Raw genomic sequence first — 16,594 nt, 5'->3', positions numbered from 1 at the left:
AAGATCTCAACCCTCGCTTTCTCACTTGGTTTTTATACAACCCACAGGCGTGGCCCAACAGAAAATTCCTGTGTACAAAGAAAGTTGGCCTCTAGGCCAAAGAGAAAACTTTGCCTCTCGGCCAAAGAGAAAACTCGGCCTCTCTGCTGATCTTGATTGCCTTGATCTTGCTCTAGCGAGCTCAATCTAGCCTTTTCTCGCTGTCATTGCCAATTACTGCACTCCACTTAATCGCAACTAATGACAATCAAAATCGTATCTCTCCTTTGGCTCTAACCTTGAATTAAAAGGATCAAACCCTAATCTCAAGCGAAATCACTTATTTCAACGGTTGAGATTTGATCTCAACTCATCGAGATCAATGGCTATGTCTTAATCTATTGTTGACTTATTTTCCCTCTTATAAAAGGTACCCAACAAATAAATTATATTGCTGTCTAAAGTCTTGACTTACAAAATTCATTAGTTAATTGCCATAGGAGGTAATTAAGGTGACTCGCTGCATGTCATGGGAACTTGATCCATGCAGAATCACGTTCCAAAGTACAATCTGAACAAAATATTGAATTCCCTCTTTACCGAGAAAACAATCGGAATGAAATCAGCTTTTATATCGTGTTGAAATTTAGAAAATACGCACTTCAAAACACTTAAGAAATTTCACCATATTTATTTGAGATTTCCTAAATCTATTTCATAGAACTTACAATAGAAATTATTTCAGCAGTAAATCTTATTCCTTGTTTCTTCTTAGCATGCTAAATCACATAACATATTAGCCGATCTGTCCCAATAAATCAACATATAGAAACAACCAAGAAACCACTAGTAAACAATGAGAATACATGTCTGATTTTCAACAACAAGATTTGAAATGGATATGGCAAATTTTCAAAAAAATCCGGATACGATACAAGGAAACAAGCACACATAAAAAAAAATTTCATATTACCATTCATCATCTTTTAGAATCTAGATGATAACTAAAAAAACGATAATGTTTGATAAATAAAAATTTCATAGAATCTAGATGATAACTAAAAAACGATAATGTTTGATAAATAAAAATTTCATATTACCATTCATCTTTTAGAATCAAGATGATAACTAAAAACGATAATGTTTGATAACTAGAAACAATATTAGTTATAGTTTAATACTATATTTATCAAACATTAAACAATATTAAATCTTGGTTCTAAAAACGATAATGTTTGATAACTAGAAACAATATTAGTTATAGTTTAATACTATATTTATCAAACATTAAACAATATTAAACTTAAATATAGTTTAATAATAATAACATTATAATAATAATGTTATATTATTTAATAACATAACTATATAATAACATTAAACTTAAATATAAATAAAATATCGTTAATGTTTAATATAAAATTTAATTAAACTTAAAATATAACCTATTAAAATATTAATGTACTATCGTTTTACTATATATAAAACGATATATAATATGAGTTATTCATAAACTACCGTAACCAAATTTAAATTAAAAAGCGATAAAATTTTAATTAAATTTACTATACATTTTACTAAAATATTAATTTATTAGTTTTTAACATATATCAAACCTTATGTATAAAGTAAATTATACACTATATCGATGTGATTCAATAAAAAACGTTTATTTGCCTACGAACGCTCCCCTGTCAAAGCGAAAATCCTCTTTGTGCGTAGCACGGTCGACTGTCCTCTATGTGCACAACTTCGTTGATGATTTCTCTGCACACGCGATGGTCATCATACAATATACGCTCGATCTCTTTGTTAGTTTTCATTATATGACTGTTTCAGCTAGAAACCCTTTATCCACATGTCGGACAACTCAAACTAAATTCGTGGGATGAATTTGGTTTGAATTTAAATGAGATTTTAAAGTTCCAACCCCAAACTAAAATCCGACAGAACTTGTCACATAAAATAAAACACAATCACACAGGATTCACATTAAAATAAAACAAAAGCATAGAGGTTCCGACAGATTTTAGTATGGATCCGTTTCCGGAAATCTGGATACGGATCACAATTTTCATAGATCCGTATCCAGATTTACGGAAATGGGTCCAAAATCTTTTAAATTGCGTGAAACGTTTCAAAAATCGGATTGGGTGTTTCTACAAAAACTGAAACGCATTGGAAACGTTTCAGTGCTGTTTCGTACCCATTCCCATTTTCGAAATGCTGAACGATGTTTCTAGAGGTTGGGAGGGACGTTTCCGGTAACTTAGTAACAAAGATACAATACAAGACCTTTGCTCATCCAACAATCAACAAAAAACACTAACCAACTCTGCCATATCCTAGTAGGGTATCTCACTAAGCTCTCCTAGTCACACCAAAGGCCACCTTGGTTCTCCCACGTCCATTAGACAAGTCTTCAAGGAGATTCACAAGCTTGCCTAAAATTAAGTGCAGCCCCCGTGCTCCAACTCTTTTGTAGATTTTACATGACACAAATCCTAGCACACTAAGTCTTCACCTAAGCCTTTCAAGTCTTATGTTGCATGAACACAAAAACAACAAAACAAGTACATCAAATAGATACAAATGGCCAATGGCTAAGTTATGTATAAAAAGACACACTCCTTCCTTTATATAACATAGGTGAGAGGGGCCAAAAATAATAAGTCATATAAGTCCATAAGCAACCTAATGTAAACCATTGGAGTAGGTCCTTATGAGGAGCTCTCCTCTCCAAGGTGTACAGGTCATAAGGTGGTTAGACCCAACCTCCAAAGTGGTGCATTTTCCAAGCTAAGGATCCATATGTCAAGGTTCCCCATCACAAGTATTTACCTTCTCCAAGACAAGCTTCTAGGCTCCATTGCTTCTTCTTTACATGTGTGTCTCATGTCCACAACAAACTTTAGGTAGTGTTCCCTCTAGGCAAGACTTCACGAAGCCAAGCATTCAACTTCCTGGAGTGTGCCCATGGTCACAATACTCCTAGGGCCAAACACACTTCCTCCTAGTGCTTAGTGCTTGTCCACAAGATAGCTTCACATCTTATGCCAAGGCCCAATCCTCCTCAAGACATGTGCCTTGTACAAGATGCCAATGCTGCATTAGATAACCACCTCCACAATAAGTGCATCTCCTCTAACATATATCCTGAGGACAAGCGTCCACCTATAGTAAGCTCTCCAAATATCAATCAACCAAAACAGTTCGAGATACAACAAGGGGCTAGGGTTTCACCATGCACCCCACATCACGTAAATGCACCGGTAGCATGGTGTAAACACTTTTCAGAGCAACCCAAAAGCTAACATAGGCCACAATAAATGAGATAGATCAAGCAAATCTATTGATTACATAAGGTCCCCCACAATATCATGAGAACAAAATTATCTATCTTTTATTTTAATATAAGCACTTTCTTTACGTTGTTAATGGGATTATTGATTTCATGCTGTGTTTGTTCTTTCATGACATTGTATCATATTTCTCATGATTCCATCAAGGCTCATATTAATTCAAGGTAGAGGTTGAATACTACATTACGAGAGGCTTAAGCTATTTAATTTACTCTTAGGGGTCCATTTCCTTGATCAAGAACATATTTGTTATATGGAGCTCCCTAATGTTTTTGAAGGTTTTTTTGCTTTAGGTGGTGTTTCCCTCCTTGGTTTGACATAGATAGGAAATTCTAACCCATAGAGGAATTACAAAGAAAGAGAAAAGTGGAAGGAGAAAATCAAAATGAATAGATAGGAAATTCTAACCCATAGAGGAATTAAAAAGAAAGAGAAAAGTGGAAGGAGAAAATCAAAATGAATAAAGCAACTGACTGTCGGATATCCATACAAGAATCAAAGATTGAAAGCAATAATTCCTTTTCTTTTATACTAAAGCATGGTGGATGTGACTTTAAAATCATTTATGCATTCTGTACCCAAGCACTATACCCTGGAACATATTTGTTAGGAATGCCTGTCTGTTTGTTTTAAATGTTTCTCATAACTCGAGCTTATGAATATTGTGAAACAGAAGCAACTAGACTTAAGTTGTGAATACTGTGAAACGAGAACAAGTAGGCTTTGAATGCAGTATTTTGTTTCTTTAATCCTTTTTTATTTTGTTAAATTTCAATTAGAGCTTGAAATTTGAAAATTTAAGGCTTCTGACATTTGATGAAATTGTTTTGAATTCCAGGAACTGGTCGAGTTAGGAGAGGCAGTTGGCACTCATAGCAGAGGCCTTTGCCCAGATTTGATTGCGTCCCTTCCAGTTTCAAAATATAAAACAAAGTTATTCTCAAGAAGGAAAAACAAAGATGATCGGTAAGCAGATTGTTTTTATGCTTCTTTGTTGTTTGGTGTTTGTATTCTGGCCTCTATTTTGCTTATTCTGGAGTACATATTGTATTTGTTTTCCTCAGGAAGCATTTTTCCAATTGAACAGGATTGGGGGAAAAAGGTTGGTAGCATTTCGTAGTAATAAAAATCATTAATTTCATCCCTTTAGAACATACTCTCAAGTTCACCAGCAAAGTCCAGGAAAAGCTCCTTGTCGTGTGACTAATAAATAATATGGATGGCAAGAAGTTGCAAATATATTCAGTTTGTCTACAAAACACATCCAGTCAATAGGAAACAAAGCTGTTTGAGAAGAGGGACATTAGCAGAAACATCTGTAATTTTCCTTAGTACAGTACGGTATATCTTATGGATCTGTTTTGAGAGGTTTTTGCATTTCTATTGAGGGTGCAAAGTATTGAGTTCCTGGGAATATGAAAACCATTTAGCTCCTAAATTGTGGAAATGTAAAGAAAGAAGACAACAAAATCCATACAAAAATGAAAGGACAGGAAAAAATGAAGAAGCTAAGTTGACAGGTTTGAAATTCGAATTCTAGTTGCTACTAAATTGCTAATAAACTATGTTGCGTGGGTACATCTGGGCGCAGGTACAGTAAGGTGAAAACTTATTGAACAAGGGTTATAGGGGTATGGTAACTTTCCTTTATAAATATGGAGAACATCAAGGTGCAGGTGTGATGGGTATGGGTACAGCTCATTGCAGGATAGAAGTTGTAACCATACTAATAAATAACAACCATAAATTCAGGACTTCAATGTGTTCTTACAAACAAGTTACTTAAGAGTTGCGTGAGTATGGTGAGCCTTTTTTTGTCAAACTCAAAACAGTCTAAGATTCTACCAACCAACAGGTGTTTAAGATTGTAAATCTGCATGACCTCTAAGATTCCACATTCACAGGTCTATGTTTACAATGCCTGGCACTCTTGGTCATCAGAGGTGAGGGCTTCCTGTCCTCAAGGCAATCCTTCTTCTCTTCTCTTTAATATTCCTCTTGCTTTGATCCCTCAAGTGACTATCCAATACAGTGAATCTTTTAATCTTCAACCTAGCCACTGGCTTTTTCTCTTGGCTCCCTCACAAAATTCGACAAGCTTGCCATCTACGAAAAACTAACCAGCCCTTCAACCAACTGGACTCTAGCTGGTTTGCTGCGGAGGGTGGAATTTCTTGAAGCTGAAAAACCAACAGCTCCATTGAGAAGTAATCAACCTCAAGCAGCCGGTTTCTGTAATGAAAACACAAGAAAATTGCATTTACAGAAATCAATTGAGGATCCCCCTGTGCTCCAAAAAAAATTTCTGAACATTAAAAATTTACAGGAAGAATGAAATTACAGCAGGCCATTTTTAAATAGAAGACAGAAATATAACAGGAAACACATAATTCTTAGGTTGATGTGGTCTGGAAAACGAGCAACCTCCCCTTCTTACTGTGGTCAAAGGGGTGGTACAGGAAAAGTTGAACGGATAATGCCTTGTCGAGCCCAGGAGCTCAATCTGAGAGTATGTGGGCTCCCCCCTCCCGTGACTCCTTTGGGTTCCCTATAGCTAGGCACCTCCTGTCTTCATGACACTCTAGATCTAAAGGATCTCATCCTCAAGCACAATTGGATGGGCCCCAATTCCATGCTCTTCCTTCATTTTTGGACACTCGAAGATCGACTTACAGTCCTTTGGGCTAAGAGAAGATTTATTTCTCTCCCACCCACACAAATCTTTCTCGATTCTGACCTTGCCAAATCCCAACAGGTGGAGCTCAAGTTATCTAGGAATTGGGTCAAAACTGCATGGAAAAAACGGAAGTGGGAAGCCATTCATGATCTCAAGGCCATCATTTGTGATTCAGTCCCTTCGGGTCACTGTCTCCCTTGGGCCAAGTAATGGTCTCATAATTCATTCAACTGGGGGGTATGTTATGGGAATCTGACCTACCATGTCTATTGGCTGTTGGACCTGTAATGATGTGTTTTGGTCTTCACCTGATACATTTGTGATGTAGTTGGGTCCCATGACCTCCTTTTCCTCACAAAGATGCACACCAGCCCCATGTGGATGCCACCCTCGAACCATGGGCACCGTTGGGCTTGGTTTTGTCAATAAGAGACTAGATTTGACAATGTTAGAGGATTTGGGGGACTTGCATGTCTTATGCGGGACTCCCTCTAAAGTATGGTTACTATGGTGTCATTAGTTGTACATGCCAGATTTTTGTGGCTCCAGTTATATCAGAACAACCCCCTTCTCTGAGATAACTACATCGCAGTTTGCTACTCCCCCCTAGCCTCATCACTCTTCGCACTATGCCACACCCCCGCACCACCTTCTTTTTTGATAGGTATCGTGTTGCTTCTTACACCACCCGCCTCAAGGCGTTCCTCCTCCTCATTTCCCACTTCAGGTCATTGGACACAACCTTAGCCAAATATGAGATACTTTTCTCGACCCTTGTGGAAGCAGCCTCTTACTCCTACCCTCACTCTACTCATCATCACAATTATAAACCTACCCTTGGCTCCCACCCCATGAATTGTTGGTTTCTATCTTGCCAGGAAATGTGGGTTCGGGACGGGGACAGGGAAGGGGACATTATTTTTTGAAACAGGGTGCATGGGTTCGTCAGGGGTATATTATAATTTATATATATAATATATAAATATTATATTTTATAAATTATAATATATATGAATTTGTATATTTTTTAACTTTAAACAAAAAAACTAAAATATTTATGATTTAAACTTTAAACATATAAACATGCACATCGTTGAACATTCAACATTCACAATGAAATTTCAAAATTTCTAGTTTGATATCAAGTGCAAATTGGAGTTTACATATTAATAAGAATCATGATATATGTCCATTGTCATACTACATTCAAAATTTGCCTGAAGGCATCTCCAACAAGAACTAGGAAATTTTAAAATACTAAAATAAAAATAGCTAATAGTGAACAATGGCTTCCTCAAGCCATGTCATCAACATCCACGTTATCAACATCACTCAGATCTTCAGTTAGCATTTTCTCTAGGTAGGAATCACTCTCATCTTGAGGCTTCTGCTCATCCATAGCAATTGGAGGTAGTTCAATAAGGCCATCTAGTTGTATCTCCCCTTCCACATACATAGCATCATCTGTGTATTGGTCCCATCTCTTGAAAGGACCCTCCTTGTACCCAAGGTCTTTTCGAGATATGAGACAAAGTGTGCTATGAATGCACACTAAGTTCTTTGCCTTCTTTGAGCCCAACCTATTCATCTTTACTGAAATGATAAGGGCACAAATACTCCAATTCCTCTCACAAGATGAAGAACTAGCTACCTAGAATATTATGGGAAGCCCATTAAATTAATTAAAAATTTAAAACTAAAAACTAAAATGAACCCCAAAGAACCCCAAAGAACCCGATTTTGGGGTTCCAAGTACCCATCATCAGGGTTCTCCATACCCATCAAGACAAAAGAACCCAATTGTTTTTAATGGAGAACCCGGTTCTTATGAGTACTTCTCAAAAGCACTCGTACCCGAATCCGGTACTTGGGGACGAGAACCCGGGATGGGTTCGAGAACCCCACCCCCAAGTTCGTGAACCCGTGCAACATAGGTTGGTTTCATGATGAATGCAAATCCCTCTAGAAATAACTCCGTCTCACCCTTACACATGACCCATCCTCCTCTCTTCACTTCCGCAAAACATATTGTAACCTTCTTTGCCATAAAAAATGAGTATTTGTCTCATAGAGGTGGTAGGAACTTTGTGATGCCCTCCGTTACTCCCAAAAAGCCTTTTGGCACACCTTTTTTCTTCAACCCCATACCATCTCGCTTGATCTTGACCCCCAAACCATGTTCTCTCACAACACCTCCCTTTGTGATATTCCTGGACAACCTCCCATCTGCGTCTCCTCCCCTCCCTCCACAAACCACCTTTTCCTTGAGTGGCACATTAGAAGAGCACTCAAAGCTATGTGTACCAAGAGAGCAGCTGATGATGAAGGGATTTAGGTTGAATTCCTTACAAATGGCGTCTAGTCCCTTGATTACTATATTGCTAATGGAAAAGACTGATTAATCTAGGCAGGTCAAGTTATTTAATCATGTGGTATGTTCAAGATTTCCCCCATCTTGGGCCAAACACATCATTCATCCAATCCATAGGTCAGGGAGCAACTCTGATCCAAATAATTATTGGATGATCATATTGGGTCTTACATTCTCCAATATTTATGCCACAATTTTACATCAGTGGGTTTTTGGGGAGCTAGAGAGCCATCATCTTAGAGCTAGAGGACAAGTAGGTTTCTGCCCCAACTACATGATGATTGATCACATCTTCATACTCTAAGCCATTATTGAGCAGGTTTGTCATTGCTTTTAAAAGATTTGTAGTTGTTTTGTAGACTTTTGAAAAACATATTACATAGTCCTAATGGAGGCATCATTCTAGAGACTCTGCGATATTGGCATATCTGAGACCCCACTGGTAGCCATCATGAGAATGTATGAGTCAGTCTTGGGATGCCTTAGGATGTCACATGACCTTTTCAACTTCATCTAGAGTACCATTGGGGTAAAACATAGGTGCACCCTCTCATTGATCCTTTTTGGGATCTATATTGATGAGTTAGAGGCCTACCTTCGTAGAGGTCGATCTCTTGGAGATTCTTGCACTGGGTGAGAGGGGTATCCCTACCTTGCACTTTGCTCCTTGGATACTCTTGCCTCAAATCCTTCCCCAAGTCAGGCATGAGGTTGCTTCTCAAAGGCATCTTGGCTTCTTAGTATGATTATTATTTCCTACGAGTTCCTTCCCCCATTTGGATTGTCCCTTCGTGTGCCACACCATCTCTTGCTGACTTGATGGGTACTAAACTAGGCTATTAGAGAGGATATCTATAGATTGTACATTCAAGTCATTTGGATCTCACCCTTGACGAGCCTAGGCTTGAAAATGTCTTTCTACCTAGAGCACTTTATGGAGCTGCGCAATGGCATGATTGTTTGCCCCCGTTATATACATAGACATTGGATGCACTTGCTTAGGAGCCTTTTGAGACAACTCTGGGTTAGCTTCCATCAACTTTGGATAAAGACAGATCACTATATACCACGATCTGATAGGATCTACTAAGTGTGCCATCTTCAAGAGTCAGAGATAGAGATGCACCTTATTTTTCGGTGTCTCCAATGTTATGAGATCAAAGGACACTATTAATATCGTGATAAAATTGGCAACTAGGGCCAAAATCCATGTGGGTTATCTTATTTATGGCAGCTGATATTTTTCTTGGATCCCTCTCATTGAGAGGTGTAGGATTGATCTAAAGATCATTCGATTCTGATAAGTATTCATGGAGTTATGAATTTATTTGTGTTATAAGACAATTCGACAAGGTCATTTCACACACACACCTCTATCTTGATTTCTCTCCATTTGTCTTGGGTTTTTAGTGGAAGAGAAATCTAGGAGTGGAAGCCCTAGACGTTGGAGGATTGAGACTTCCCTAGCCACAGTCAAGAAGAAGAACGTTGCCCTAATCTAGAGGACGCAGCCAAGTGAGAAGCCCTAACGCTACAAGGAGGACAACCCTAGTATGAAGAAGAAATGCGCTGCCTAAGGAAGAAGCCCTAGCCTGTATGTTGGCCTCTACGCAGCCAAGAAAGAGGCTGCCCTAGATAGCGTGAAGCGCTGTGTGGACAACGGAGCCTTAGCCGTAGTATGAAGGGTCAAAGGGACAACGTGGAGGCTGCCCTAGACAACGTGAAGGGCTGTGGTGACAACATGGTGAGAAAGAGTAGTTTTGAGGGTAAGTTAAGAGTTGTTCCTAGTGTGTATTGCTGGGCAGATTAGGTCGAGGGACAACAAGGCAGACTAGGCCGAGGAATAGCAAGTGTGGAGGCCGAGGAGCAGCATTGCAGTTCTGGAAGAGAAGCTGAGTTGCTATAGGTGCAATGGATCTTTTTTAGGGCTTCACAAGTATTGTTTAAGGGTTGGATTGATGGGTTGTACGGCTTCAAAGCTTAAGGATAGATTGATGCTGTTTTATGGCAATGTGGTGAAGGTTTAGAGGAAGTCTGAAAGCTATAGTAACTGCTGTGTGAAGCCGTAGCCAACAACTAGATAAAGGGCTGTAGGGTGATGCCCTAACCAGTGATGTAGTGCAGCGTCATGGACAACAGTATGGAAAGGCTATTAGACAACAACAAAGGTATGCTAAGGCAAAGAGCATGGACAACACGGCTAGCAAGCAAACATGGAATGGCCATGTCACTAACAGTGGGACAACATTATGCTAAATAGGACAGCTGGCTACATGGTGCTGCTAACTAGTGTAGCAAAGTAAATGGGACAACAAGGTGACTAGTGCAACAAAGATGCATGGGACAACAGGCTACATAGCACTGCAAAGATGCATGGGACAATATGCTACATAACACTGCAAAATGCATAAGACAAGAAGCAAACTTGGAATGAACAGTGGGACAACTGTATGCCTCATAGGACAAAAGTGTACAGCATGGTCATGAGGACCAACATTGTGATGATGGGTGCAACATGGCACAACACGGTAAGGTGTAGCATGATGACGAGATGCAGCACAATGATAGGTGAAGGAGTCACCTTGGAGAATCAGTTGAAGCAGCATGTCTTCCACTGATCTCATGTATCATCTTCTTAAGAGATGATCTATGCTCTTATCTAGATAAGTCAAAGTGTTGACTTCTGTTGTAAATGTACTATCTCTCTCTCTCTCTGCTGAACTATTGAAGAACATATAAGAAGAATTGATCAAGGGTTTCCCCACATTGGGGTTTGCCCCTGGCTAGCGCCACATCTTGTGTCCTCTCGTCTTGGCTTGTCTTTTGCGATTTATGTTTATGTTCTATTTGTAGTTTACTTTAATGCTGATGTGATTGCTAATTTGGAAAAGGTATTGAGCTAACTGTGAAAATTGAAATAAATTGCTCTAAGCATACAACACACCTAAAATTAACATGGTATCAGAGTTGAGGTGAAGACAAAACCCAAGCAAGAGTGAAAGAGCAATCACCGAAGACAGTTGGGAAAGGACAAAAGGATCAATGGATTTCTCATCCCTCTTCAAATTCACCGCGGGTGAAATCGAAGCAGAGAATATTATCAGAATGGTGCAGCAGAGGCTTCTGATGGCCTACCTAAAAGATCACTTCAATGGGAAGTACGAATTTGAGGGTGGAAGGAAAGGCAGATGCCTTGTTTGTAATAAGCTCGACCATTATGTGAAGGAGTGTGCGAATGGTAGGGACACATCACTTGATGATGATAACAATCATTCCAGGGACATCTTCAATGATCAGAGGAATGACAGGTAATGCAGGTCATCAAGGAAATGACCGACTCTTCAAAGAAAGCAAAGAACCCCAGGTATGAAGAATCAAATATTGTTTCTGATAAGATAAAAAGAAGTGTTATTTTGTATTGGCCCTCTCCTTTAGATTCTTTGGGAATCTGGCTTATTGATTGTAGTGCTTCAAGGCACTTTATTGGATAGAAGGGTGCTCTCTCTAATTTAATAGAGATGGAAACAATCGTGGGATTATACTTGGCGCCAATGCCACCTATCCCAGAAAGGGTGTAGGGAATGTTACCCCGCAATTGAATGGGGGTAACTCGATTCATTTACAAAAATCTCTTTTGTGTACTTGATCGCAAGAAGAACCTGGTGTCCATTTCGGCAATGGAAGTCAAAGGTTTCAAGGTGGCATTCATCGATGGAAAGGTACGCATTTGAAAATGGAATTTTCAAAGATGCTTTTGAGTTCAGGGTTGGATCAAGTTGCAGGAAGTCCATTGGGGACCATGTTAGTTGTCACATCTCATCTATAGCACTAGAGGTCTACTTATGGGGCCCTACCTGATGTGAGTCAGATGGTGACTCGGATGCCTGAATTCAAGAAGAGGATGAAGTTACATGTTTGAAATGTATCGAAGGAAAATCTTACCAGGGGACCATTCCACTCATGTAGCAGGTCCACAGGCTTGGAACAACAAAAGGGGTTTGAGATTCATGATTGGGAATCTCATGTATGTAGGTGGAAGAAAGCCCTCTATGACTTGAAGCAAAGCACCCTAGGCTTAGTATGAGAGGATTGATCGCTGTATGATGAAGTTGAGATTCACTAGGAGTAAAGCTGATTCAAACCATTGCTCGAAGGTTGTGGATGATAGACCTCTCAAACTGACACCTTTTGAGGACGACCTATTTCTGATAGGTGCAAACCCTCTTACGTGCGAAAGTAAGAGGGAGTTGGATTCCAGATGTGGAATGATAAACTGCAAGCCCGTGACTACCTCGAGGATCTTAACTTTCAGAAGTTATATGGTAGTGATGTTGGACCTGATTTGGGAAATGCCTCTGAGTTTCATAAACTCATTCACGTTGAGTTCTTGGTGAACTTCCGTTCGGACATATGTTTTGCAAATGAGCTCATATATGGTTGAGCCTCACTAGATTGGTGCTAAGAATCTTCTGAGATATCTTCGAGGCACAATCTCTCATGGATTGAGATACACTGCTGGAAATGTGAAGCTACATGATTATTCGAATGTTGACTGGGCAGGCAGTGTGGAGGATCGCAAGAGCACTTCTGAGTGCTGGTGCTCTTTGGATTCTGCTTCGATATCATGGATGAGCAGGAAGCAGAAGTCGGTTGCTATAAGCACTGCTGAAACCGAATACATAGCTACGAGTATGATCTCGTGTGAAGCTGCCTGGTTGTGGAAGCTCTTTAGCAAGTTGTTTGTACACATGACGGATACCACCGTGATCCTCTGTGTCAACTAGGGGGGGATTCAATTGTTGAGGAATCCTGTATTCTATGATTGCTCCAACAGATAGACATCAGATACTACCTTATCTGGGATATTGTACGTCGATGAGTGAGGAGGCTCCATCGTATTGAGATTGATGTACAGGTCGCAGACATTTTGTCAAAGCCCCGGCCGGGGAAAGGTCAAATTTGTGACTTTCCCGAACGGCTTGGAGCCGTTGAGAGACCCTCTTATGAGGGTCCTGCATGTTGCATGCATTGAGCTTTGGGAGCTCTGGGGGGTTTGGGGTACTTATTGGAGCAACCAACGACCATAGGGCAACTCACCCTCCCCTAATGGTGCGCTGTGTACAACAGCCTTCGCCTGTGATACCCCATGGCGACTTAGGGACAGGATGAGTGGTTCTCTTGTTGAGGCATCCTACCCATGTAGTCTGGGACTCATGTGAAGTACCTCTCATCTGGCCAATGCGCAGGGAAATGGGGTTAGGGACCATAGTAGTACTATCTATGGACGCATCGTTGTATCTACTGTACTCCCTATGCTAGGATGACCTCCATTGATCTGGGATTAGTACGAGTGGTTTGTGACACTCTCTTGTGATATCGATTTGGGATCAATGAAATTGACTTCGGGTCAGTAAGAGTGATATGACTCACTCTCTTGGAACTGATATGTATCAATAAGAGTGGTATGACACACTCTCTTCATATGGAACTGACTTCGGGTTAGTAGAGAATGGTATGAGACATTCTCAATCAATTCTTCTTCATGGTTTAGCAGAGCTCAACAGGGCAGTGCAGGGCACTGATGGCAGAGATAGTACAGTCGGACATATGGATCAGCAGATGGAGTTCTCCCTAGTTGAGAGGGAGTGTTAAAATTGGCAACTAGGGCCAAACTCCATGTGGGTCATCTTATTTATGGCAGCTGATATTTTTCTTGGATCCCTCTCATCGAGAGGTGTAGGATTGATCTAAAGATCATCCGATTTCGATAAGTATTCATGGAGTTATGAATTTATTTGTGTTATAAGACAATTTGACAAGGTCGGCCAGCAACCAAATAAACCCCACATGTGCTCAACGTTTTAGTATAAAAGGAGATGATTTGAGAGTCATTTCACACACACACTTCTATCTTGATTTCTCTCCATTTGTCTTGGGTTTTTAGTTGAAGAGAAATCTAGGAGTGGAAGCCCTAGACGTTGGAGGATTGAGGCTACCCTAGCCGCACTCAAGAAGAAGAACGCTGCCCTAATCTAGAGGACGCAACCAAGTGAGAAGCCCTAACGCTACAAGGAGGACAACCCTAGTATAGAAGAAGAAATACACTGCCTAAGCACTAACGTTATCAAGAAGAAGCCCTAGTCTATAAGTTGGCCTCTACGCAGCCAAGAAAGAGGCTGCCCTAGACAACGTGAAGAGCTGTGTGGACAGTGGAGCCTTAGCCGCAGTATGAAGGGTCAAAGGGACAGCATGGAGGCTGCCTTAGACAGCGTGAAGGGCTGTGGTGTCAACGTGGTGAGAAAGAGTAGTTTTGAGGGTAAGTTAAGGGATGTTCCTAGTGCATATTGTTGGGCAGATTAGGCCGAGGAACAATAGGGCAGACTAGGCCAAGGAACAACAAGTGTGGAGGCCGAGGAGCAGCGTGGCAGTTCTGGAAGGGAAGTCGAGTTGCTGTAGGTGCAATGGATCTATTTTAGGGCTGCACAAGTATTGTTTAAGGGCTAGATTGATAGGTTGTAAGGCTTCAAAGCTTAAGGACATATTGACATTGTTTTAGGGCAGTGTGGTGAATGTTTGGAGGAAGCCTGAAAGCTACAGCGACTGCTGTATGAGGCCATAGCCAACAACTAGATAAAGGGCTGTAGGGTGATGCCCTAATCAGTGATGCAGTGCAGCGTCATGGACAACAATATGGCAAGGCTATTAGACAACAAAAAAGGTATGCTAAGGCAAAGAGCATGGACACCATGACAAGCAAGCAAACATGGAAGGGCCATGTCACTAATAGTGGGACAACATTATGCTAAATAGGACAACTGGCTACATGGTGCTGCTAACTAGTGCAACAAAGTAAATGGGACAACAAGGTGACTAGTGCAACAAAGATGCATGGGACAACAGGCTACATAGCACTGCAAAGATGCATGGGACAACAGGCTACATAGCACTGCAAAATGCATGGGACAACAAGCAAACTTGGAATGAATAGTGGGACAGCTGTATGCCTTAGAGGACAAAAGTGTACAGCATGGTCATGAGGTCCAACATTGTGATGATGGGTGCAACATGGTGCAGCATGGTAAGGTGCAACATGATGACGAGATGCAACACAATGATAGGTGAAGGAGGCACCTTGGAGAATCAGTTGAAGCGGCATGTCTTCAACTGATCTCATGTATCATCTTCTTAAGAAGAGATCTATGCTTTTATATAGATAAGTCAAAGTGTTGACTTCTGTTGTAAATGTACTATCTCTCTCTCTCTATTGAACTATTGAAAAACATATAAGAAGAATTGATCAAGGGTTTCCCCACATTGGGGTTTGTCCTTGGCTAGCGCCACATCTTGTGTCCTCTTGTCTTGGCTTGTCTTTTGCGATTTATGTTTATGTTGTATCTACAGTTTACTTTAATGCTGATGTGATTGCTAATCTAGAAAAGTTATTGAGCTAACTGTGTAAATTGAAATAAATTGCTCTAAGCATAGAACATACCTAAAATTAACATATCGCTATAGTATAGGGACTCAGGAGGCTCCCTCTCTACTTTCTTTTGGTACCGGGATTAGAGATGCTTATCCCTCTTCATGAAGGAGATTTTCAGCCATAGATCTCAACTCCTGCATGCTCATAGGATGAACAGACTGTTTGATTCATTAGATTGGAGCAACAAATGACAGGAAATATTCTAGAGCTCATTGAATAGCAAGATGGTGAGACCTTGGGTTTCTCCTCAACCCCTCCTCCAGGACACCAGTTGATATTATTGAGACCAGTTCAGAGATGTCAGAGTGTACATTAGGCCACACGTTCTCGGAGCATTAGAGAGATTAGCTCTATATGGATCCAGAGTAAAGCATGGCTCGTGCATCAGACTTCCTCCCAAATCCACAGGAACAATTGGAGATCTATTCAGAGTTTCCTTCTTTCGATCTCAGATGTTAGGAGTATGCAACTAGGTTCCTTAATGGTTCCAACAAACTCCGACGACAAGCCAGTGCCCAGTTCACCCCCCTTGCCCTCGACCATCAAACTCGAGAGACCCTGACATCATCATCCCCATTGTTCAATCGCCCCCTCTCACTCTTTCTCTTGACAGGTTATTGTGTTGGGTTGTCCACCTTCCCAGTCTTGAACAAACTCACAGTGTTTTATATCACCATACTTTCATCATAAATTTTCACATATGTGTAGGTTTCTTTCTTTAT

General features: G+C 40.4%; 1 protein-coding gene across 1 annotated transcript in view; it reads left to right on the top strand.

Annotated features, from left to right (window-relative positions):
• Positions 1-16,594, top strand: part of BB (RING/U-box superfamily protein) — a 63,672-nt gene that overhangs the window by 29,125 nt on the left and 17,953 nt on the right. Inside the window, exon 6 of the mRNA XM_089443042.1 lies at positions 4,180-4,307. Within this exon, the coding sequence (XP_089299168.1) occupies positions 4,180-4,307 (128 nt within the window). The remainder of the gene's footprint in view (positions 1-4,179; positions 4,308-16,594) is intronic.

Source organism: Pinus tabuliformis, chromosome 9, assembly GCF_031772625.1.
Source record: "Pinus tabuliformis cultivar Carrire ecotype Pingquan chromosome 9, CPIR1, whole genome shotgun sequence".
Classification (NCBI taxonomy): Eukaryota; Viridiplantae; Streptophyta; class Pinopsida; order Pinales; family Pinaceae; genus Pinus; species Pinus tabuliformis.
This window is presented reverse-complemented; position numbering and strand designations above follow the sequence as displayed.